Source organism: Eumetopias jubatus, unplaced genomic scaffold (genome assembly GCF_037043125.1).
Source record: "Eumetopias jubatus isolate StellerSeaLion01/CBP00866 unplaced genomic scaffold, mEumJub1_p1.0 scaffold_3, whole genome shotgun sequence".
Classification (NCBI taxonomy): Eukaryota; Metazoa; Chordata; class Mammalia; order Carnivora; family Otariidae; genus Eumetopias; species Eumetopias jubatus.
This window is the reverse complement of record NW_028274809.1, coordinates 161,337,403-161,363,810: the sequence shown is the minus strand read 5'-3', so window position 1 is coordinate 161,363,810 and position 26,408 is coordinate 161,337,403. Positions and strand designations below refer to the sequence as shown.

The window sequence follows — 26,408 nt, the reverse complement described above, 5'->3', positions numbered from 1 at the left end:
TGACTACCTTTTACATTCTTCCCTTTTGCAAGAATCACTGAATCACTGCTTAATGAGGACTGAGAATTGGGTATCTGGCAAGGGTGCAGTTCACTGGTGACACTGACTGTGTCAGTGGAGTGGTGGGGACCAAGGACTGACTGAAGTGAGTTCGCATTCAGATGGGAGGTGAGGAGGGGAAGACTGAAAGTCTGGGCCGCTCTTTGGAATAGCTCTGCAGGAAAGAGTTGTAGTAGAGAAATGGATAGTGGGAGAGCCTCTTAGGCTCTCAAGGGAAGGATTTAAAAAGAGGGAGGTATTATAGCCCATTTGTATGATATCAAGAATAATCCAATAGAGAGTTGAAATGGGTAATTCTAGAGAGGGAAGAACTAGAGAAGCAAAGTCTTTAAATGCATGTTAGTTGCTTATATTATACTGTGAAAGTAACCTACATCTTGCAGTAATTTATCTGAATTCTAAAGTCAGCTTAGTAGATTGACAAAATTTTTAGGAAAAAAAAGATACATGATGGAAAGTGAAAGGAAATACAAAATAAGCAGATAATCATCTGGGGTTGATAATGAAAAGCAAGCAAACAAATGAAAGTTCAATAAAATTTGGATCCATTGGGAGTTATAAAAATGATACCAGAATTAACATAAGATCAAACATTTCTTGTTCATCACCTAGTGGAAGGTATAGAATAATTCAAAACAAAGTAAACCCAAAATACTTTGCATTTGTTGTTTAAAACTATTTTTTTGTATCTGAGTATTAATGAATGTTACATTTTAGAAATTCAAAATACTTAAAGAGCAATGCCATAACCAGTCTGTGAAAATCCAGCTGATGAGCTAGGAAAAAAAAAATGGACTTATCTCCTCCCTCCCATACCTGAGCTGCTCCTTCCTCCACATAGCTGAGGGAACAGGTAATAGCATCTTGATGCCCAGGAATGAGGCTCGAGCAAGGGTGTGATTGATCAGTGGCTTTGGAATAATCAGAACTGAAAAAGCCTGGGGCAGCAAGGGAGGGGGGATTTCCTTGACCACTATGCCATTCTTCTGTCCATGTGACCATCATAAAATAGATGGCCTAGAGGGCCAGAGTTCAGCTCCAGTTTCCTATACAGCCGCATTTTCTTCCATAACAATGCACCCAGCAGCCTGGTCTATCAGAATTGTGTAAAACATATTTATTGCATTAAGACTCTTTATTGTAATGATGTCATACTTGAAAAACAACTCCTTATGGGTTATGAGTGCATTATTTTGGACTTAAAACAATTATGCTTGTTAAATATTTGAGTAGAAAGTACTTTTTTTCCCCAAGATATCTGACTAGAGCATGTTGATGCTGCTGTGAAGAAACCAGCCCCATGTGGGCATGTAATTCCTTTGGTCATCTTTTTTAAGAGTGTTGTGGGTTTTTTTTTTTTTTTATTATATTTAGATGAAGTGAAGAATCCTCCAAAAATATATCTTATTTTCATAGCACTCATTCAGGAGTTTCAAAGGGATGTGGTCGTGGGCAAATTTGAAATACTCACACCCCATTTTCTTCGCTACAGGCTGTTGCTTTTCTCAGCAGCCAACAGGAAGAAGCCACAAGTGTATTTTTAGTCCTGTGCCATTTCTATTTGTGAAAGGAAATATGGTCCTTGCAGTGATTGCTGCAGAGCTGGTTGGAGACTCTAGCTCTGGTTCGTCCTGACCGTTGAGCATGGCTATAGTTTTGCTCGCGTGAAACTCCCCATTTCAGATCTCTTCTTCATCCATTGTCTTCTGTCTGCTCTCTCACTTGTTGATGTTAAGGACGCCTTCTTTCAGGTGATGTTCCTTCTGTCACGGACTCGCTTCCTCTGTCTACCTTACACGTGCCTGTCCTCTTTTAGTTCACCACTCACTGGAGTCCTGGTATCCTCTGTCCATATGACCGGAATAGTCCAGGCAGCTGTGCCCTATGCTCACGTGTATGGTTGTCTTTGCTTCTTGAGTGATTGAACTACTACAGCTTCCTTTGGTAAATTTATTCTTCGACTTATGCTTGATTTTGAGAACTTCCAGATATAGATGATATTTTAGGCCTCCATTTGTTTTTTATTGACAAACCATTTCGTTATGTTCTTTCATTATTGTTTTTAATGCCTTTTGGGAAGTGGGACTGGAGTGTTGCTGACTTTCGGTTTACTCTTCTTAAATACAGACTTGATAGGACTTGAGTGTTTCAGTACTATCATCATAAAGCAAAGGCAGGAACTTGTTAAAGAGTGAGAAAGCCAGTCAGCTAATATTAATGAAAAATTGAGTTTTAAATAGGAGTTCAGAATATTTTATAGAGATACATGGGTCATTTGTTGTTCGTGTTTACCTGATTTGCAACATGGAGTAGAAATTTATTGGTATCTTCTCTCTTCTGGGCAAGCATAAGAGGTTGAATAGCTTCCTCCAGAAAACTGGCTTCTTAGGTTCTTGTTCATCTGAAATACCTTCAATCTGTTAATTTCTCTGCTTCATCTGGCATAGACTGGTTTAGTTCTAAGATCTGATGATAATAACCGGCTCAGAGAGGAGACAGAAATTACCTGTATTGTGCTAAGAGAATTAGCAGAAAAGAGAAAATTCTAGGTAAGCTCCTTGTAAACTGTAAAATGTCAAAGAGTGAGTTTGATTGGCTTTTTCCCCACACAGATAAATATTAAATAAAAGCACAAAGCACAAAAGAAGAGAAAAAGGAGAAAGTAAGGACAGTAGATGGAATCCACATTGAGAGAGAGGTGATACTTCACTCAGAGGTTACTCCTATCACTTAAGGAGGTGAAGCTCTAGAGAAAAATCTATGAGTTAGAGAAAGTAGTTAAAGCAAGAATTTAACAAAATGGTCTGTGTTTCATTCTGCTGTAAATTGTCAGCCATCACACCATTTTAACTTATTGGAAAAGTTCCTCCTATAATAAAAAGATTGAATTTATGTTTAAAAATTTAAATATGTGATATTTTACTAATATTCTGATGTAGTTACTACATTCATTTTTCACCACACCTGAGAAGTGTCTCAGGTGACATCTAATATATTGAACATTACATATTGGATTTTTGAAATATAAAACCTTTCATTTCCTTTGTTTCATTTTTGAAAAACAAATTTTTTCTTTCCTGAAAAATACAAAGTTACCGTATATAATAAATATAAAAATACAGTTCTTGCTTAAATATAAAGCTTCCAATTTCACATAGTACAGGTGCTATTATGCCACAAGGATATTCCTACTTTACCAATTAGATTGCAGGTAGTTATAGAATCATTTTGATGATATTTGTATGTATACACTCATTGCAAGAGACCTTCAGAAATCTATGTGTATCTAAATATATCTGCATATCAAATGAGCATTTTATCCAATGACTCTTAAAACTTATAGGAACAAATGAAAGAAGGAAGACTATAAGATCCAAGAGGGAAACTTGGTCTTAGAATCATTGCTAGCACTATTTTAAATTAGCCTCTTAATTATTTACAACTCTGGCTGTGCTTTCTGTTCCCTATTTGTTCTTATTCCCTTAATTCCTTTTCTATTGCAAACTATAGAACTATTTTCTCAGCTCTTTGTCTTTGCCTGTTTTCCATTGTTAATGGAGAATCTGATTAACTGGTATTCTACTTTGTGTTCTTTAGAAAAGAACAAGTTGATAGTTGTCCATCTAATAAATAAAAGAAAAGCTACCAATTTACAGAGTAACAATCATATACTCAAGTTTTTTAAATCATAGTTTATATGGAGGAAATGCTACCCTGATCATTGGCCAGTTGTATGTGTTTTTCATGGCTGGGTGGCTCCACCATCTTTTTTCTTCTATCTATTAATTCATTTATTCAACAGATGTTTATTGAACTGATCATATGGCCAAGAATATCCCCTGCTCCCAGCTATGGAGATTTTTAAAATAAAACTCCCTTTAAAAGCTAGCTTTAGTTTACAACACAATGAAACAATATTGTTCATACTGTGGGATTTTTTCCTGTTGAATCTTGAAATTGATTGGGTAGCTCATAATGGTCAGTTTTAAAGAAACAATGGAGGCTTTTTCTGAGTATAGCACCCAAATAAGTATTACATCGTGAAACTTTTGTTTGGTAACCTATTTATTTACATACATCAAATGTGGTACTGAGAGAGAGAGAGTGAGTGTGTGTGTGTGTGTGTGTGTGTGTGTGTGTGTGTGTGTGTGTGTATACACCAAGTCATGTTGAAATACGCATTTCTTTGCTGTGGTGCCTGTCTAGAAAACTTGAAAAAGACTACATTGGAGTTCTCACCTTTGTCTTAGCCCCTTCCATCTTCTCCTTCCTGCACCTCCCTCTCAAAGTATCTGCCTTGGCACCACAGTTTTTCTCTGCCTTCTCACTCTTCACCTTCCTTCCATTTGCTTATCTTCTCCCCTCTCCTGGCTGTCCTTCTCTATCTCCCTACACCCCTCACCATTTTACCTATTTTTGACTCGATTCCTTTTTCTCTTCCGTATCTCACCAAATCACCTATCCTAGAGCTAATACAGTATTATGGAACTAAGCCACTTGTGTTGAAAAATGACAGTCTTTGTACTGCCATCTAGTGGTAGAATTTTAAAGCAATGCAAGAGTCTGTAGTCTAGTTACTGTGATGGCTCCCAGATTTTCCCAGCTAAGTTCAGGGTTGTAAGGGAGTACAATGAATATGCCCTTTTTAAGTAAAACTTGAACCTAAATTTGAAATATGACTTACCTGCTTCATTTATAGAGCTCTAGTATGTGAAATTTTTTTTTTTTTTTTTTGGAAAAGACTATATTTAACTTGGAGCAGAAAAAAAAAAGTGTAGCTCCTACTACTCACTTGTCCCACTTTCCATCTTGTATATTTGTGTGTGACTTCTGTTTAGTAGAAATAAAACATTACTTTCTGTGTATCTGTGCTTAGTTTTTTTTTAAAAACTATGGTTTATGTTTGTTGGATAAATGGAAACATATGCCAACTTGTGTGCTAGCTAACAAGTTTTGCTGAATGTCATAGAGAAAAAATAAAAGGTAAAGGGAGAGTTATTCTCCATACAGCAAGAACTCAGAAAGACAGAAAATAGGAGAATTTGGTGAAACTGGAATAACTTGGAGAATTCATCAGAGGAACTACCTCCTTAGTTAGCTAGGGGCTTAGGAGAAAAAGGTTCAGTAGAAACGGGAGAATTAGAAAGAGAATGTCATGATATATGGGTTTCTCAGTTTCCTGGGGGAAAGAAAGACTTAGTGGGAGAGTAAGCTGCTCTATTGACAAAAACTGTGGTGGTTTATATGTGTTATATATGTTTATATAAACATACGTTTGTGTATGTGGTATACATTGTTCTAAATCTTCACTCCTAAATTAAAATATATTGGGGTCTCCCAAAATCCATGTAACCTTCCGTAGCTAATGTTTCCCCAAACCAATGCATCGTGCCTGATACTAGTTAATGCTCAATAAATATTTATTGACTGAAGATATGAATAAATTAATTAATGTAGTCTGGTATAGATACAATGTTTCATATGAGATGCTTAGTAATGCTGTGACAGTGTTGGTCTATAGACCTAAACCCTTACCGTAAAAGCATCTTTCTCTTACACGGTAAAGGAGAGGAAACAACATAAAATGATAACCAACAAGGCTCCTCATATCCTCAGTCTGGCTCCTGACACTTTCCACCCCAGTCTGTTGCCATTCTACTAAATACAAATACGTCTCACGTCCCAGCTACAGTTTCCATGGCTTTTCATGATGACTATTCTGCCTTTACCCATACACTTTCCTTTTCCTGGAAGACCCTTTCTTTCTCTGGCAAAAGACCTGGCAAAAAAAACAAAAAACAAAAAACCACAAACTCTTTTTTTCTAGAAAGGGACATACTAAATTATAAGGCAACTTATTTCATGTATATATGTGCGTGTGTGTGTTTATATATATAGGCTCAATATATTTGGTTCAACATGTGATATATAATATAAAATATAATTATAATATCTATATCATTCATTGCTTTATTACCTTATCCAGTGTCTAGTACACAATGAACACTAAGTGTCTGCAGAATGAATGAAAACCATTCCTAAAGCTGTTACTATTTTATGTCATTGGGCCTTCTGTAATTCCCTGGCATTCTTGTGTACATTGTTTCTAAGGTTGTTTTATTTCACAGTACTTAATGTTAAGGAATGATATTTGGTGGTACATTATAGATGCTTGCTATGATTTAGATTTTAATAGTTGGACCCCTGTGGGTGAAAAGTATTCTTACGACTTTGAAATGGTCTTAATGAAAAGATATTGATAATGCCGTGTGAAAATTATAGTCCTTATTTATTCTTTTACCCTCAGGTAAAATATTTTACTTGTGAAACTAGGATAAATAATGGCTTTGATTGGATTCAGGCAATTAATAGAGTCTGCTATAGGTTTCTTATGTAACAGTAACACCAATTTCATTTCCTAGTCAGGATGAAACAATTATACCTCCTACCCCACTGCAGTTAACTGCATCAGCATCATAGTACCATAAAATCTCAATAAAATGTGAAAACTGTGGAGTATGGATAATCCCACTATAAATTGTAATAAAAATTACCCCTCCAGACTCTATATTCTCTCCATTAAGTTCATAGACACTGTCTCTTTGTACATAAAGTTTTATGAAATAAATCGACCAGTTCTCCTGTCCTTACCAGATAGCAAGCTGTTTTGATTTAAAAGCTGATAATGGTACAATCAGATTTAGGTGTTTGCAGTGCATTTTAAAAACATATATTTCATCTAATGAGCCTTAAGTAGAAGGAAAATGCTGCTTTTATTTGCACTATGCGGTGAATGTCTCTTTGTGAGAAAGAATAAATGACATATTTCCCATGGTGGGCCTATTTGTTGCAGCCATAAAACAAAGATTTGGTTTCCTTCCACACATCTCTAATCTTAAAGGTATATTAAGCAAACCCAAGCACAAATCTGAAACAGCTCTGTCTGAATTGTTTCAAATCTTCTGTGTTTAGAAGGGATTGTCAATTTTGTGATTGCATTTTTGTCTCTTCGTGCTAAATCCAAGGTCTCTTCGTGCTAAATCCTAATCATCTCTGGTGTGGCCTTTGTCAGGAGTGGATGTTTTAAATCAGTCCTCTATAAACACAGAGCCTTTTAAAACAGAGGAACCCTTCTAGAGACCTAGGTTGTAAATCCCCGGAGTACATGAATTAGACTCTAGAGGAAGTCATATGTTATAATGAAGGTAGAGTAGGTGGCATTTGAGGTCGAAAGTTAAAGAAGCATAAGATTTTGCTACTCAGAATAGGTAGAAGTGTTCCAGACCAGGAAAAGAGTGAACAATGAGGGCTGAGGATGGAGGGTACATAAAGAATGAGGAAAAGTGTGGTTTTCACTGAATTGTGGGCTGTAATGCACTCACACGCACATTCACTGCATAGAGTATAAAACACATACTGCTTGCATGATATATACTATGAATTACTTACAGGAGAGGATCTGAGATCCTTTCCCTGAAAAAGAAAGCCTTTTAACTCTTAGTTTAGATACACTTCTTACATTCTTTGTGAATATGATTTTCCAGCTGTGCATAGAGAGAAACTAGTGAATAAGATCTGCAAAGGAAAAATAGCCAAGAGGAATATTTCTCAGTTTTTTATTTTTATAATTTGGTTCCGCTGGAATGTTGTCTCATTAGATGTTTTTATGTTTTCCCAGCAGCCACAAAAATTGTGTAGCATTTCTCTTTCTGTAGTTTTCCTTAATATAAGAAAATAGATCTACTGATTTTGTATTACCAGTCTACAAATGCTCGATACCCTCTATCTGCCATCCCCCTGCCCAAATTAGGAAACTCCCTTTAGTAGGTAGGCTAAGACGAAGAAGTGGCAGCTAAAAAAGAAGGTGTCAAAATTATTATTAAAATAAGACTTCGAAAAATCACAGCAAGGTCTTTTGGGATTAGAGTAAATAGGCTTACGCAGCTCTTTAGTCCTTGGAGATAATACTTTATTACAGCACAATAATTGCTTTTGAAATAATGACCATTAGCAATGAAAGAAAGGTTAAATTATGGTCAATCTATTTGAAGTGGGCAACAAAGAAAGTATGTAATAAATCTTATACAGATATTTATTAAAAATCATTTAAATAATTAACCTTTATCGAATGCCTATATGTTCTTTGTGCTTTACATACATCATCTTTAAGTCTTAACAATAACTGACGTGGGTATTACGGCCTTTTACGGAGAAGGAAACTGTTAGGGAGAAAGCAACTGAGACTCATGTTACTTCCTCCACTCCTTATAAGGGCACAGCTTCTTAGTGATAGAGCCTTTAATAAAATCAAAATTTCTTAATACTCTAAAGCTATTTGCCATACTTAGACTTGATGCTTAAAGGGGTGTGCCTTAGTTATGTAGAAAATTTGTCAGTATTAATCCAATTCCAGATTTCTTCAAATTAGATATATTGTATTTTTAAATCATTTTATTTTTTGTCAAGGTTTAAAATTTGTTATATATGAAATTTATATATATATCTGTCTATCTGTAAATTGCATGAAGTAATTCCATGTTGCTAAATATCGGCTTTATGGTACCGTATTATGTATTTCGATTTCTCCAGCATCTTGCAACATTAAAAACAGCCTCGAGCTGTAGGTTAACATTTCTAGGTGTAGGGAAATTTTGTCATAGTGTGGTTCACTGAGTTTCAGGGATCGACATCTATGTCATTTTTAGACATATCTGGTCTCTGCCTGGAGCTCTCTTGAGCCAAGAATTGGTTTGACAGACCTATACAACACAGACATGCCTGTTCTATCTTCCCTCATTTGGGTAGTGGTTATTTTCTGAAGAACACAAGTGGAAAATACAGCCAGCATTTATTATCACTGTTATAATTATATTTATTTTTCTTAGATTAATGAGTTCAATAAAATTCTGAGCACTAGCCAATAGCTAATAATCATTATAACATTACAGTTTTAGAATTATCCTAGCTTATATAGCAGATGTTCCAAAATGCCTTCTTTAAAATTGGAAAATAAATTCCATAAAATGTGTGTTCGGTTACAGAGAATAGCTTCGTAGTAAGATCTGACATTTTCCAGTTTTCGTTTCTCTTCAGAGTCTCAAATAGTACCTTTTCTGTGTTTTTGTAGTTCTCGTGTTCTTAGGTTTATCAAAGAGTAAAATACTGTGTATGCTGTCCAAAATGATTGGCATCGTGATACGGGATAGCAGATATTTTCCAACATGTTCTCAAAGTCATGGTTATAATGGAATCGAATCAATTTATTTATCATCCTACAAATGAGCACTAGCTGGTGAGGCACTGCTTGCTTAATGGCATTGTTGTGCCCATTGGTACAATCCACAGTAATCAAGGTAGTATAACCTCCAGTTACGTGTTTTATTATCTCATTATCCACCTTGCAAGTAAAATAACTGCTAACAGTGCCCTTTCTTTCCTTCCTTGGCCACTTGTGATCATTTTTTTATAGTAATCATCATCACAGGCCCCTCCTCCTGAAAAATAAACCCCCTTTCAACTGTAACTTAAATCAGTTTTGACTGTATAGTTTTGCATACCTGATAGAAACGGAAGATTACAGCTTTTTCAGTTTATAAGTCTAAATGAGCCATTGAATGGTTTATAGCTATTTTTCAGTGTTGGGCTCTGTATTTCTAATTATGATAAACATCGATAGTAAAATTATCCTTACAGCAAGCACAAGCCATCACAGACTCATATTCTACTTGATAAGATTACTCATCCCATATCTTATTCCAGAGGAGATGTAAGGAACACATCAGTCATATTATTACTATTTAGCCAGTGGGTGGCTTGTTTAGAGAGATCTTGCATTTTTGTAAGGTACGAGCTGCCGTGGCCATCTGTTATCTGGGCATGTTAGAGGATGCTCAAAGAATAGCTTGGTACTGTACCTTATTTATGCGTGGATATATAAATACACACATGAACATGCACAGAGACATGTATTCGTATATATTCACATTTTAAAAATGATACTACCTAGAGACTGCCGTACTTTATAAACTAAATGAAATTAGTTGACTTATTATAAACTTCTTCCCTATGTTATACCATTTAAATGGGGAAAATTTTTCATATTTAATATTTAAACAAATAGGATGATTATAGCACCCGTTTGTTTTCTTTCTGCTTTCTTTTTCTTTTATCAAAACAAAAAAAAAAACAAAAAAACCCAAAAAACCTTGAACGCCAGTACTGGTACTGAACAGTACTAAGAACATTTGAAATATTTTTATTTAAAAAAATTTAAGCCTCATTTTCTTACCCTTTGCCTTAATTACCCAGTGTTTTCCTTTTTTATTTACTTATCCATTTGATTCAGTGCACATTTATGATTCAGCCATCATCTGTACAATGCACAGATGATGCCCAGAAGAAGCTCATAGTTGAGTGAATGGAGGAGGCAAAGCAACTTTTATGAGAAGCGTTCTATAACACAAATAAGTGTAGACCCACAGAGGTAGGTCACAAAGGAAAGAGCACAAAGCTCATTGTTTGGGAGGGGGTGGTGATGATTTCAGGAAAAGGATGTTTCTCACAGGAAACTGTTTACTTGCATTATCCACATAGATAGGAGGAAAGGCAATTATTTTAAAAAGGTGCAAAATCCTAGAAATATGAAAGAACACAGTGCATTCTGGTGGAGTTCTTGTGTGCCAAATCTGTATTAAGTGAATGCTACAGGGAGACAGAGAAAGCTTGTAAGTTGGTGGGTTATCATAGGAAGCAGGCGAGAATTCCTAAAGGCCGGTGCAGAGGCTGTAGGAATGGAAATCTGATGGACAGAACTTGTTGCCCAAATGGACGTCAAGGACAAAGGAGAAAATAAATAGAGATGGTTCCCAAGTTCTTGTTTTGGCAACTGCCACATGTTGAGAAAGTCTATTGGAAGAATGTATGACTTAAAAGACAGTACTGAGAATTTTACCCAGAAAACAGTGTAAAGTGGAAAAATTGACAAAAACATAGAAGAAAAGATGTGAGACATGAATTGACGTGTTCCAAAATTTATCTGAAAGGACAGCTATAAAATAGGAGTAGATAGAATGTGTTATTCAGAGAAGCAATATTCAGAGAAATGTCTGAGAATTTTGGAAAATTAGGGAAGCCATGAATCTTAGAATATAGATGAATCAGTAAAAATAAACCCACATCTAGACACACAGCAGTGAAATTGTCAGGCATGAGTCATAAAGAAAAATCTCAACAGCTATCTACAAGAGAATTAAAGAAGAGCAAAGACTGTCAACAATAAGAAATGCCAGAAAGCAAAAGAGTAGTCCTTTCAGAGGACAGAATGAGGGATGTTAGAATTCTGTTCTCAGCTAAATTCAATCAACAGTAAGATAAAATTTATTTCAGGTATATACTGTCTAAGAGCTTACCACCCACACAAAGTTTCTGAACGATCTAAAGAATATGCTTTGAAAAAAAAAAAAAAAACCCAAATGGAAAGGTGAGCTTAGAACTGGTTTTAAAAGTATAGGTAGGGGCATGTGGGTGGCTCAGGTGGTTGAACAGCTGACTCTTGATTTCAGCTCAGGTCGTGATGTCAGGGTCCTGGGATCCAGCCCTGCATCAGGCTCCACACTCACTGGGGAGTCTGCTTGAGGATTCTCTCTCTCCCTCTCCATCTGCCCCTCCCCCCACTTGTGCTTGCTTGTTCACATGCGCACACGGCTCTCTCCTTCTCTCAAATCTTTAAAGAAAGTGTAGATAAATACCTGCAAAAGGAAATAAATTTTAACTCTTGGTGGTGAAACATGAATCAAAATTCTGAACTATAATGAAAAAGAACATGGGGAAGGTGGGAATGTTCCTTTTGTGGTTATCACATGCTAGCTAAGTCCTCCTTGTATTTGAGAGGAGAATAGATACACAGAATGACTTTAGACTTTAGAAAAATTTTAAATGAAAGAATGTAAATAAATCTCTAATGTTAAACGAAAATAAACTGTAGAATATGATCTTATATACCGTTTTTAAAAGAGCAAAACTGTATTCATTGTTCATTGATACATATGTAGTTAAAGCATAAAAACTTAAATGCACCAGGATACTATGGAAGAAGGAAACAATAGTAAAATAAAACAAAATAAAAAACTGCTTTTTTGGTAATATTTTACTTTTTTTAATGACCTGAAAGAAATACTGCAAATGTTAAGGTTTTTTTTTAAATCTTTTGGGAGAATAAATAGATGTCAAATTCCATATATGTGGGAGATTTTTTTTTTAAATAAAAATGACATGAAAGAAAAGCTATAAATAATTTACCTCAATTTATAAGCAAGTTTATGAGAAAGAAAATACCGAATCATGTGTTGAATGGCTGTTCATATTTTATCTTTCACATCAAGCATTGTTGGGTGTGAGAGACAGTGGAAAGAAAACATTTTCAGGATTTGGGTGGTTGAAAGAGAAAAGGGAATATAAATGCTGAAGAGTTAATTTGACCCCTGACATCTCATTTAATTGATAGTATAAATGTGGTAGACACCAAGGAAGATCTTTCTCATTAGCATGTGAACTTGCATGGATTATAACAAACCATCCTGGCCTCTCAGATCCCTGCTTCGCCTCAGGGACAGCTCAGACTTAGTGCTGAGGAGGTGACTTGGCAGCTTTGGTTAAGGAAATGAGCATAAATGATGTTCAGAATGCATATTATTAGAGAGTTATAAATTTTAGAAGTATTCCAAACATAAATGTTACCGGTTTTTTACCAATTTAAAAAAATCTATTTTTCTTTATTACCATGTTCATAGAAAACAATATCAAACTTTGTGTTTAACACCTAAATATACTGACCTCAAGCATCACCTAATCTACCAGACATTTGCCTTAGGAAAACCCAAGACCTCACTCTCCATGATAGCCCTTATCTTCAGAAACTGTCTCTTCTCACAGAACCTAGGTGGGCTTTCATAGAGAAGTTTGTTGTAAACCCAGTTTAAAGTTAAGAAAGCCAAAAAGACTAGTGTGTGCTTCCTATGCCCTCTCTCAATATAGCATATAATATATAGTGTTCTTGAAATACTCGTGCCGCCTGGCCTATCTCTAGGCAGAATTACAGCTTTGGCCTCCTTCTTCCAGAGTAATTTCTGCAGACTTCACCACCTGCCTGTAAGGGTTCCTTACCTAACCTATGTCCGAGGCTTGCATCTCTGAGCTCAGGAAAGAGTCTGAGCAAAGGAGCCCCCATGTCACAGATGTACCTGAAGCCAAAGGAAGTATGATTCCATTTCCAGGTGTAGGGCTCTCACCAGCATTCTCAGAGACTAGGTAATTTATCATCTCAAGGGGAAGGGTATCAAAGTATCAAAATAATGTCTCTTTAAAAACAAGCCAGAAAACAGAGAATGCATGCTTCTTAGGAATTGAGGGAAACGAACAGAATTATCATTTCTTACGAAAGCATCCCAAACATAGACTTGGTATGGAAAACACCTTGAATCCAATTTTACAAAGCAAATTTCTCTCTTTGGAGTTTGCATAAAATTAGGACATGAACCGGCACATCCTTCAACCTGGATTGAAACAGAGGAAAAAATGTAGCAATACTTGCTTTTTGGCCCAAAGATGTGTACAGGTCATTTTTGAATACTTACTTGCTCCAGTTAGGATGACGCAAAGCAATACATTGGAAAGAGAAGAGTCAGCACCTACTTTTGCCCTCATAAAGAAAATTTACCTTCCATGATTTTACCACAGTAGACACTGGCATTCACAGGTATAACATCTAAGATTTTTGTGTTTCTCAAGATTCCCTCAGAAGTCTGGTATGTAGTACAAGTATTTTGCTTAGTTACAAGATGAGAGTCTGAGCCTCCAAACTACAGGATCCATCTCAGTGTTGCTTCATGCCCTCTGCTTGAGCCCCACACAGTAACACTTGCGAGTTGTTTGTGGGCCAGGGTGTGTGGGGGGGTGTGTGTCAATTACCCATCAAATGAGAAAGAAAACTTTCATAAACTTTTTTTAATGTGATGTGAGGATGTGCACAAGAAATATATACCTCCAGATGGAAATGTGTTATAGGGTGTGAGGACAAGTGTGCATGTTCCTGCAGCCAAGACAGAGAAAGTCTTAAGAAGAGGCTGGAAGTGGCCATGAAAAGAGATAATGAGAGGCCTTGAAAGCTATAAAGAGATTCAGTGGCATGTGTACGTAATTCACAAATGTGGGCGCCTGGGTGGCTCACATGGTTAAGCGTCTGCCTTCAGCTCAGGTCATGATCCCAGGGTTCTGGGATCGAGTCCCACATCGGGCTCCCTGCTCAGCCAGGAGCCTGCTTCTCCCTCTGCCTCTCTCTCTCTCTCTCTCTCTGTCTCTCATGAATAAATAAATAAAATCTTAAAAAAAAGCATAATTCACAAATGTGAGGACTTTTTTATGGTCTTAGAACATATCTTCAAGAATTCCAAGGGTCTACTGCATATCTCTAAGAGGACAGATGAAATCACTTTTACGTATTATGACTTTTAATTTAACTGGTTTAAGTATATTCTAAAATGAGGCATGGAGAGCAAATTATTTGAAGAGGGAGGAGGGCAACAGCAACATTTATTCTAAATGGCCCCCAGTAGTTCTTCAGGCCAACTTTTTTGTTTGCCGAGTGCCACCGCACCTAAGATAAGGATCATGATTCAGTGGTCCTTTAAAATTATTATAGCAGATGTCAATCTATGTCTTGAAAGATTCCATTTTATCCAGTCTAGGAACCAGAAAACACAGATAGTGCAAAAAAAGACCAAGTGAAATAAGAAAAGTGAATTAAAAGGCCATGGATTAATGTCTAAAATCATCTCTCTGCATTACACATGAAAATGAGTTTGGTGATTTCATTATTTACCATATGCACTCACCACAAAATCACTTTATTATTAAGTATTTAAAATGATCTCTGCTTAAAGTGGATTCACTTTTGAATAAATCAATTGGGGCTGGTTGGCTTGGGTTTTGAGCAGTTGTAATGAATTGACAAAATGGAAAGGAACAGGAAATAGTGGTGTAGTCATATCTCAGAGGGTTCCTAGAGTTCAAGGCTCTTAGCTGACTCTGGAGAGTTGTATAAGGTTACCAAGCAGAGTGTAAAAGCCCACTTATTAATGGAAAATTTTATGAACTCTTTAATCACAAAGACCTTTTGTGCTCTAAGACATGCTTCCAGTGAACACAATATAAGCCAGAATGTGATTTTTAAAATAAATTGTGATCTAGGCGCTTTCATCATTATATTGCAGAATCGTTTGCCAACTGAGAACCACTGTGACCATTTCAAACAGAGACCTGCATTTATTACCATCATCTTCATCATCCAATACTGTATTATACTGTGTACGAGAGTATAATTGCTATGGCTCTCCTCTCAAGGAGTAGACAGAATCATAAGGTATATAAAGTAAATATATGCTTAAGTATAACTCAAAATGGAAAGTGCACGGTGCCATAAAAATACATAAATACAAAATATGGGTATTTTTTGAAAATAAAAGTTTGTGTTTCATTAGAAAATGAAAGGAAGCTTCATGAAGCAAAGTATCGTTCTTTAGGAAATGTAGATTCTCGTTGACGAAAGTGGGCGTGGAAGGGACTAGCCCGATACAGCTGGCTTAAGGAAGTAGCCTTGAGGGTAAGAGTTATCAGAGTTCCAAATGAAAAATGAATCCTGGAATAATTGGAAGAGGGCTGTTGAACCTTATTTGTTAGATGGTGGGAAAAACTCAAGGTTTTTAAATAAGGAATCTTTTGAGGAAAGCCCTGCATCCATTCAGTTACTGGAGAAATGCTCTGTGAGACAAATGTATGTAGCCAGTGCCTTGAGAAAGTTCATTGAGAAGTAGTATGAAAGGGGGAAAGAAGGAGTTCCAGAAAAATTGTGGGGTTAAAGCAATAGCAATTCATTGGTGATTTGTAGTCAGCTAAGGGGTACAAATGAAATGAATGAGAGTTTTGAATCTGGGTGACCAGGGAAATGATGGGTAAAATCCAGACTCTAGAGAAGAGTAACACTTGGTCTGAAATGACTTTGGAACATTCAGGTGGACCAGGATGCCAGAAATAGGAGACTTGGAGTTTAGGGGAGGGATCGGAGCTGGGAACACAAATTTGGTATTCATTTCCTCTGAGATAGTCACTGAGACTGTAGGAATTGTTGGGACTGTGTGGAATTAATGACAAGCTCACCACTGAAAAAGAGGCAGAAGAGGCTAAGTAGTGGAAGCTTAAGGGGAAAAGGAAATTTTAGATGTGTGCAGAAAGAGGAGATGAAAAGAAAGGTCAAAGCAAGGGAGGGAGGGAAGGATGTAGGGGAAGGAGAGAGGGAGGGTGGTGGGGGGAGAGGGGTGAGGGAGGGACCGACTGACCCAAGAAAATTAGTGTACCGTAGAGTCAGTAAATGCTTTCTCTAAAGGGCCGCCAGAGATACAACAAATGAGCGTGGCCGAATAAAACTTTATTTGCAAAAACAGTGACAAGGCCCACAGACTGTAAGGTGCCCATCCGGAAACCAAGGGAGGAGAGAATTTTACGAGGCTGGACGTGAAAATGAAGAGAGATAATCAGCAGTCTCGAAAGCTGTGGAGAGGTCCAGTAGCATTATAACTGCGACGCGGTACTTGCACTAGAGAATTATAAGAACATTATGAGGTTATTTTTTAATATAATGGGAGCAGAAGCCATTACACTGTCAAGTGTGCAGATCGGAATTGGGAAAAAAATGAATAAATTGCCTATTAGATCTACACAGTACCAACATCCCAGGATTTACATAATTGATTACATTTTTAAATCTGCATTTGGGATTCTGTAGACAATCAGAGTTGCCACAGTATAAAGCATACAGTTTCATTAGCAGTAGCAAAAGTAAAGAAAGTAAGAAACAGATTTTAGTTGAAACTTCAGGAGGCAACATGGGACCTAATCTTGGAGTTCAACCTACTCTGAGTTAAACTTTGTTTACTAATGAGTTTTTCTCTCATCACAGATCTCGATAGGCTAGAAAAATCAGGCATCTATTTGAACAATTGATGTTCTGAAAGCAAAGGAGGTCAGGATATCATTTGTACGACTGTATTACAGAGAACATACCTCGCAGGTCTTCAGGTGATAATGCCCTGAGTTTTAACTGATGGCTGTATGTGCAGCCAGCATGAGGTGGCCAAGGAGAAAACAGGCTAGTGAGATGTTCAGAGAATGTTAATGTCACTGATGTTTCTCATGCATGCACCTCTAGCTGGATCCCCCGCTGGGCTTCAGGCTCAGGAGCTGGGCTGATTCTTCTCACATGGCTTTCCTTCCCACTCTGAGCAAAACTCAGAATCTTTACGTGTACCGCGCACACCTTCCTCTGTCTGGCCTCATCCCTTTTGCTGTCCCCATGTTCAGCTCCAGCAATGGAACAGCCTCCTTGTGGGTCCTTAGGCACATAACAGCCTTTACCATGTTGGAGTTACTATCCCTGCTGTTTGCTCTGCCTGGAATGCACCCAAATGCACCCACCTCTCCAGTCCCCCACCCCACTGCACCCCCAGCCTCTTCAGGTCCTCGCTCAGCGATCATTTTCTCCGTGACGCCTTCCTGGCCACCTCTCCAGAACTGTCCACCGTCCTCTCAGCAGCCCCCAGCAGCCCCCCCCACGTCCCCACTTTATTCTTCTCCATGGCACTTCTCATTATCTGACTGAGTATATGTTTTCCTTGTTTATTTTTTATTGTCTTTCTCCCCCCAGGGTGAAAGCATGAATTTTTATCTGCCTTGTTCACGGCTCTCTCCACAGCACCCAGAAGAGTGCTTGATTCCTCATAGGTGTCCAATAAATATCTGTTGGCTGAATATATAAATGAGTGTTTGGATCAAGGGGAGTAGCGGTTTTATATATTATCCAATATATATTCTGCCTCGGTGATGGTATTTTTAGTTTAGGTACATTTAAAACGAAAACTGCCTCATTTGAACAGCCCAGGAGATGGGAAGTGATTTAGCGGTGGTGTCAGATAAGGGATGGTCGGATCGGCACCGAATTTACTGCCGGGGTGCAACCGAATGGTGATGCGCTCCTCAGCACCAGCGGGGTGATAAGCGCTTTGAGTGGCTTGTCGCATTCACTCCTCAAAACTGCCATGGCAAGGAAGAGACAGAGGAGGAGAGGTGGGAGATCTATTGCCCAAGGTCAGACGGCTGCCGGTGACAGCACAGGCCCAGACTTCCCACCCATGTCTCTGAAGCCAAAGCTCCATCTTTATCTTCAAGAAACATGGCAGCTGTGGTTTTTAGAGCAATTCCTGCATAGAAGGTGCTGGAAGAGGACTCTTCCACGCTATAATGCTGTGCGTGTTCCCCCTGCACATTCTCCCCACCCCCCCAGCACTGTATACTCCTTTTCGCTCTCCCCACTACTCCCCATTCTCGCACCGCTCTTGCTGGAAGAAAAGCAACAGCTCTCCTGGAAGCCAGTGTTTCTTTAACTGGGATGTGCTTCAGCCTTGGTAGGGTGGACAGTGAGGGCATCTGCAGGTAGCAGGCAGCCCATCAGGCTGAGGGGAAAAGAAAGGCTGGCAGCACGCAGCCTCTGCCCACCAGCTGCCTCGTGCCCTTCAAACCACAGACGCCCCTCTCCCCTCCCGCCCCAATGAGCCACGGTGAAAGGGACTGCACAAACCCTTCTGTGAGCCCTTCTGGTTAGGACATGGTAGTCTTAAAGTCTCTGTTACGTTGTTTGCTTTTACTATGGTGACCTATGAAAGGACTTCCTGTCCTTGAAGAATAGCTGAATGGGCCAGTTTATTTCTATGTAACATCGAGCCTTTAATCTCTTGACAGCACCCAGGCTGAGGTGGGAGAGGTGCGAATGGACATGGGTGCCGCTGTGTCTTGTGTCAGTTTGCTGTTAGTGTGAGGCAGAGTAAAGTAAAGTTTAAATGCCTTGTGAGTTGAAGAGAGGCAAACATACGAAATCTGGCTTTGAGTGAAAGATCCACCCATATGAGCCTCCTATCCACTACAAGCTTGAGAAAAGGGATAGAAAAGCTTCGTTCACCCGAGCAGTAATACCAGTGTTGGCCCCTTCCAGGAGAAGCCTGCCTGAGGCGGTCAAGGATCAAAGAAAGGTGCCTCTAAAGCGAAAATAACTGTAAATACATTGTGAGTATTTTGGTTGGAGAACTAAATAATACAGGATATGATATGTGACTTTTTCCCTATTTGTATTAATGGCCCGCTTGAATTTATGCTGCTTAAGGTCGGGTTGCCTCTTGGGAGGAGAATAGAATGGAGTGTGATAGGCTGACTGTAATTGTAGCAGTTTTCCACATCATTGCCCAAAATCTCTGAAAGGATCTGGGAGAGTGCACTGATTTTGTATTGCCGCAGAACAAATCATCCCCAAATCTGGTAGAGCGATATGGTAACTGTTTTATTTGCTTACAGTTCTGTGAGTCAAAAATTGGGGATGGGTTTAGCCAGGCAGTTCTCATGCTAGTCTCACTGTGGTCACTCACAGGGCTGCAATCATCTGGTGGCTGGAAGGTGACTGGTCATTCTAAAATGAGTCACTTACCTCAGTTGGGGTTGGCTGCCAGCAGAGCAGCATGTATTTTAGGCTTTCTTGGGTTCCTTCACTCGGTGGCGAGGTTCTAAAAACAGTAACTGATTGAGGGGAAACCCAATATGCAAGTGCTTTTCAAGCTTTTGCTTTGTGTCATGTTTGCTGGTGGTCCACTGGCCACGTCATCATCTAGCCAGGTCCGGAGTTGTCCTGGGACGCAGCCACATGAGGGCATGGATGGATAGCTGGAGACATGATTCATTGTAGGGAACTTTGCAGGAACAGTTTATTGTAGGTACATATTTGAAAATTAGAGTAAATGTGTTCAACTGCAGCTGTTAGGGTTCTGCAGTTACCTTCAGCAGGGATTTTGTCACACGGAATGAAACTCACAGAGTACCATCCCCCCTGCCCCAGATACCCAAAGCTATCTCATCCCTTTCCCCTTTCTCATTCAAAAGGAACAATATCTCAAATGTAAATTCTTTTCAGATGCTTATATGTGATTTGCTGCTCTCTTACTTTCGCGAAGTAGATGATGTTTTTAGTTCTATTTTCTCTGAATGGGCGCCCCCAGAGAATCAGTGCTTTTGAAATGACTGAGGAACTCAAAGACTAATGGAGGTTAACTAGAGTAGATGTTCCTATCCCACATTTAATAAAAATAGAGTAGAATTATGCAAGTATGTAGATAAGCTAATCATCTGACCTAATCAGCAATGCAGATTTTAAAAAGCCTCTCTAATTACTTCCTCAGCTTGGCTGAAGGTATGGGTAAAAAGAGTTTCCCAGCATGATGGTAGCAGATGTATTTCATAATATTTATTGAAAATATTGGAAAGAAATCCTCAATTATGATGTTCCTGAAAAGTACATCAAAAAAGATATCCTATTTAACATATTTTAAACTTTCATTAAGATATAAACATAACATAATTTAGATGATCAACTCTCCCACCAGTTATTTGGAATCAGTATTACAATTAGACTTTAGCTCTCAGAGCCAGGTTGCTTATTGGTTAACTGCCTGTGTCTTCCCTGAGTTCTGTTACTTATCCCTGAAAGCTCCAGTTCTCTTGGACAAAATGGGACCGCTAGGACAGTCTCTGTTCTTTAGCTGTTTGTTAATGTAGTGTCTTGGCAAAGGAGTCCTAGTGCATGATGTTTCAACAACTTTAAATGTTAAGTTGCTGACATTTACAGGCATATGTAACACCACACAATATGTGATTTGGAAGCCTAGATAGATCTGATACTCATTTTTTTGGCAGGATTTGAGTAGTCATGAATGACTGTCACACAAATCATTCTACAATAGGGTTGCCCAAAAAGAAGCTATCTATGAATTCCTGGCTGAAATGCCTATATCAGTCCTGTGTGTTGTGCTACTTGAGTGATAGGTGTTCATCTTTACCTTCCATTCTGTGAGCTGCTCAGCATCTTTCCAGCACATTCTGTTTAATAGAAGTTGGCCTGAGTGAGTTGCTCTTTCCTGCAGTCAAAATAAATCTTAAATGATTGGGTGCTTCCAGTGTCTTTGGAGTGACTGCATGCTTAAGTAGCTCTCTGTTATCAGATGCTTGTGGACCTGGTTACTTTCCTCTACAAAGTGTTTCTCCAACATCCGTCTTCTAGGGAATCTTCTTTAGAGATGGGATGGAAAATAGTGTTTTGTGTCAGACAAGGACAACATTCAAAAAAACTCTTAATGAGTGTCACTGCATGATTCCTGGCATTTGAGAAAGTGAATGCTGCATTTTGGAGAAGTTGTGAGTGCTGAGTCATACGACAATGACTTGTTTTATTTGAGGACAGGGCCAGAAAATATAGATAATCCAATATATAGTCTAATTTATTGGCTGGTGGCTTTGAAACTACAACGTAGTTATACAACTGAAAGTCATAAGATGTGACACTTTTGTATGCCCAGACTCTTAAATCTCTACATCACAGTTTCTCAACTTGGGTGCTTTTGGCATTTCAGACTGGATAATTCTCTGTCTTGGGGGACTGATTATCCTGTGTATTGTAGGATATCTAGCACCATCTTTGACTCGTGCCCACTAGATGCCAGGAGCATCCCCTTCCCCTGGAGTCATGACAAATCAGACTGTGACAAGCCAGACGTTGCCAAATGTCTCTTGGGGGAAGGCGGGCAATTTTTTCCTTGGTTGAGGACCACTGCTTTAGATTATTTGAATTATTTCCTCTTTCAACTAACATTTACGAAGCACTTCCTTTGTTAAAAATACATTTTGGTATGTTTATATTTACAGGCAGTATGTATGTCAAATACACTAAGGCAGTAGGTTCAACAGATACAAGTTCCTTCCTAACCAAGTTTAGCTAGAAATATGTTAGAACTCTCGAGGTTTTTCTGTTCATATTATAAGTATTAGGTAGAATCACGAGAAATTGTCTTTTTGTGGGTAAAAAAAAAATGGTGAAATATCAACATTTCCCAGTGTCTCTACCTAATGTACAATTTACAGTAACAGAAAAATGATTTGAGGAAAAAAAAAAGAAATTATAAACATACCTAGATGTCATTGTAACCATGATTTTAAGCGCATTTTGCTTTCCTTTATAAGGAGTGGTGGTTTTAGAAATCTCTCATAGGCAGGTTTGAAGAGCAACGGTCTGGCTGCAGCTGGCTGGGGCTGAAGTCATATATTTTAATAATGCGATTGCATAGCTTGTGCAGGACTTTTAATTTAGAAGGTGTGCTTATTTTGTGCTTGAGGTGAGGTCTGATGGAAATCCTAGACAGTGATGCGGTGGATGCTAAAACTGTTCATAGAGAGGAGGAATGGAAATTAGATCTAAATTTTAAAAATATGCATTCACATATTAAATGTTGATGGTAATCCTTTCGTTGGGAAAGATCCGATGGTCTCGGTCAACAGGGGTCACAGAACATCAGGCTATTTCTTGCTTTGTTGGCAAGTTCACGGTGGGAGGAGAATCGTATCTGGAAATGCCTTTCTGAAAAATGAAATCGGAATGGAGATGAATGAACACTTTCTAGCACATAAAACATAAATTTAAAATGCTGCTACTTCTGTCATTTTCGTGTGCTAAGATCTCCACTTAGAACCGTAATGAACTGTGAGACTGTATCCACTGAAGTATGAAAAATACCTAAAACTTCATGCTAGTCTTGGAAACCTTGTTCTTCCTTAAGCTTATTAAGAGAGCTGTAGGCAGATAAAATCTCCTCTCCCTTGGCTCTCCACCTTCCAGGGAATGTGCTAATGAGCAGTGAAACGGCCAGAACTCTGGCAGCAGAAACAAGAAGGAAGAGCCAGTGGGTTGCACGGTAACTCACAAGCTACCTCATCAGTTTCTGACCACTCAGGAATTGGTAAGGTTGTGGATTTTATAGTTTCTATTCTGTAATCCTCCCCTGAAATTGTTGAGAGCTGATGGAGGTTCTGTAAATCAAATGAACAAGGGGAAAAAGTCAGTAAATGCTCAGTACATAAAATGCACCACTTTCACAAATTCCTGGGATTTCTAGAGAAGTCCATGTGCGCGATAGGCACAGAAGAGAGATGCCGTGCTTGATGTTGGTCCAGGACAAGGTTAACTTTCTGCACACTAATTTTAATTCATTATATATGCCTTTTTTTCCCAGCACAAATGGACCCCCGAGGCCTATCTCCCAGACAAAGTAAAAGTGACAGTGACGATGATGACCTGCCAAATGTGACCTTAGATAGCGTTAATGAGACTGGATCTACGGCCCTTTCCATAGCCAGAGCAGTACAAGAGTAAGTACCATGTTCTCAGGATGAACTAAGACTCGCCAAGGTGTTCAGTGGGTAATGGAAGCAGCAGTACCTCCTGTTCCCAGAACTTGTCCTTCTAGCTCGGAACGGGCTCACGCGTCAGCATCCTTCCATCCAGGCTTACGTTCTTTGGGGGCAGATTAGGGGAAAGCATGAAGTATTTTACATAGTTGAAAATCTATGCTTTTATTAGAATTGAGGCTTCTGTGCATCTCTCCTAATACCTCCTACCTCTTCTTAACTCTGAAAAAAATATATTGTTCTTTTTCAATGTCACCATCCAGTTATTATCAACATTGTTATTATTCATATGCAACAGTCAAGAGAAATAAAATAAGGCAAGTATTATGATCTTGTTTTGATAGGAAAGTACAGAAGAGCTTTTTTGAAATTTTAAAATTTGGAAGACGATGTTTCACCACTTTGAAAAATCAGAATCATGTGTAATTTTTAAAGAGATCTTTTCTCTTTCCTTTTATCCAGACCATAGAGTTAGATTTCATCCTTGTTAATCGAAGATAGTTGCTTTTCCATCATTGTCGATTTTGTATCTAGAATTGAACCTATGGCTAGTCTTTGTATATTTTTTCTCTGGAATAGTTTTTAATAACATAATCTTATGTAAGAGTAGGAGTTAAATAGCCACTGCTGTTGCTGACACATGAGTTAGCAGTTCACTCAAAATGATCTTAGTCACTTCCCATATTTTAATTCCTTTTCCCAAATATTGACTAAGTACTGACTCTGCTCTGAGCACTAGTCTTTGAAATCTTTAAACAACACACACACACGTTAGTATGGCATTTTAGAATTTAAAGCATATGTGTGTATGTAAAATGAATAATACATTTCTATGTTCGATAGGTAATACATGTATAATATTTATATGATATGTGTTTGTGCACAAATACAAATATATATGGTATATTAGGGGAAACAGGATCTAAAAAGAAATTTGGAGTCAAAAACATTTGAATTCAAATTTACGTTTAAGCTCTTAGTGGTTGTGTGATTTTTGGCAAGTTATTTAACCACTCTGAGATTTTAAGAAAATCAGAATACTTACCTTATAGCCCTGTTATGGATGTAACATAGTTATAAGATATAAAAATCAAGTCACAGAGTTTTGGCACATAGAGGCTTCAATTAAGTATAGAATTAGTATTATAATTATAGTAATAGTGTATACTATATGACAACTAGGAAATTAAAATGTGGCAAATATTGTTATTCTAATTGTACAAATGAAGACACTCAGAATCAGAGAAGTTAAATGACTCCTGCAAAGTCATATACTAAGTAGTAGCAAGACGAAGTTTTAGACTTCTGACTCCCAAAACAGATCTTTTCCTAAGAGTACCTGTCATGTTTGTTTCCAATAATATTCTTTCACTTCAACACCTATAAAAAGGATTTTTTCACTCCTTTGTTCAAATAACTGGTTATAGTCACTTAGTTTCTCCAAAGCAAATGTTCATTTGAGCCAAGAGAGGCATTGAATCAAAGGGGTTGCTGAAATCATGTTTAAAATGGTGTCATGCTGAGTCACCTCATCTCTAATTCAGTGATCAGCACAGTTAATATGGTTTTGTGTGACCTAAATCTTAAGATCCATCTTTAAAATTAGACTAGATGATGACAAATTTCAATTCTAAGAGGAATAGTAGGTTTCAGAGACATTTAGTCATATTGTTTTCCTGTATCATTATAATACATGCATAGTGTGTGTGTGTGTGTGTGTGTGTGTGTGTGTGTGTGTGTACACAGGTGGGTGTGTTTCTTTTAATTCAAACTTTAAAGTTGCGAACTATAATTACAAAAATCCAAATTATGTTTACTTTATTTGGGACTTAGATAGCAAATAATGATATTAACTTTTTAAATATAACTATTTTTTTCTTTTAATATTATGTGCTTATAATATATAGTGTATTTTAATGTGAAACGTTTAATAGCAGCCTCAAGAACTAGAGCCTCATTTTCAGCCTAACCTCTCTGGCTTGCTTTGTGAAAACATTTTCAAGTCACAGTATCTTGTATAACTGCATATGCCTGCCTTTTACAAAAGTTGCCTGTGTATCTAGGGAAATGCCAGATTCATTATTCATGTAAGTGTTTTCATTAAACGATTAGTAAAGAATACTGAGCCGTCACCTGGGAAGCCCAAGAACGCCAGGACCCATCAATAGTTAATTAAGTCTCATTCAAGACGCAGTGTGTGTATGTAAACACCAGCGAGTGAGAAGATAGTGTTAGATGAAGCAAAGAGAATGCTCTGCAGAGACCTCTTAAATATGGGTGTATTTCAAAACTTACAGTAATACACTGAGGAAAATTTTATTCTGGGACAAATAAATATGTAATCCTTGTTAGACACTTAAAAAAAAATTCTGTACTTAGGTTTACCCCAACTTACCCTTAGGTTTAAACCTAAGTACAGATTTTTTTTTAAGTGTCTAACAAGGATTATATATTTATTAAGTGTATACAGTTGTCTAACAAGTGTCTAGCAAGGATTATATTTAAGTGTATACAGTTGTCAGCACGTTTCTGCGCCTCTCTTAGTTTCTCCTTGATTCTTTAATACATATTGCTGTTGGTGATTTTCTGTTTTCTCTTTTCCTGTTTGCCTTTGGATCTTGATGCCTTCTATTAACTCAAAAGCTGTCAGACAATCAAAAATTCCAGTGTACTATGATCAATAAAATAATGCATTGAATAATAAAAGTGTAAAACATCAGCTTGGCACATACAAGATGAGAGGATTTCAGAAGATACCTGTTGACCTCTCCCCTGTACTTGCAAAACTCTCTTGAGAGAGTCAGATTGAGAAGTATGTCTATGGGTAGAGAGGCAATGACATCACAGGTTTATGTTCATTAGACGTAGCATACTTTAAAAGCCTTGGGCAACCAGTACACATTTGACTTTCCAATCAAAGGCAAAAGGAGTCATGGTTTAGGAAGGGTTCAAAGGCTGGCCTCTTAATT

General features: G+C 37.9%; 1 protein-coding gene across 5 annotated transcripts in view; it reads left to right on the top strand.

Annotated features, from left to right (window-relative positions):
* Nucleotides 1–26,408, top strand: part of KLF12 (KLF transcription factor 12) — a 398,169-nt gene that overhangs the window by 272,267 nt on the left and 99,494 nt on the right. For all 5 annotated transcript variants that reach the window (XM_088021861.1, XM_088021863.1, XM_028106075.2 and 2 more), the window contains one exon: nucleotides 23,265–23,400. In XM_088021861.1, coding sequence (XP_087877987.1) covers nucleotides 23,265–23,400 — 136 coding nt within the window. The remainder of the gene's footprint in view (nucleotides 1–23,264; nucleotides 23,401–26,408) is intronic.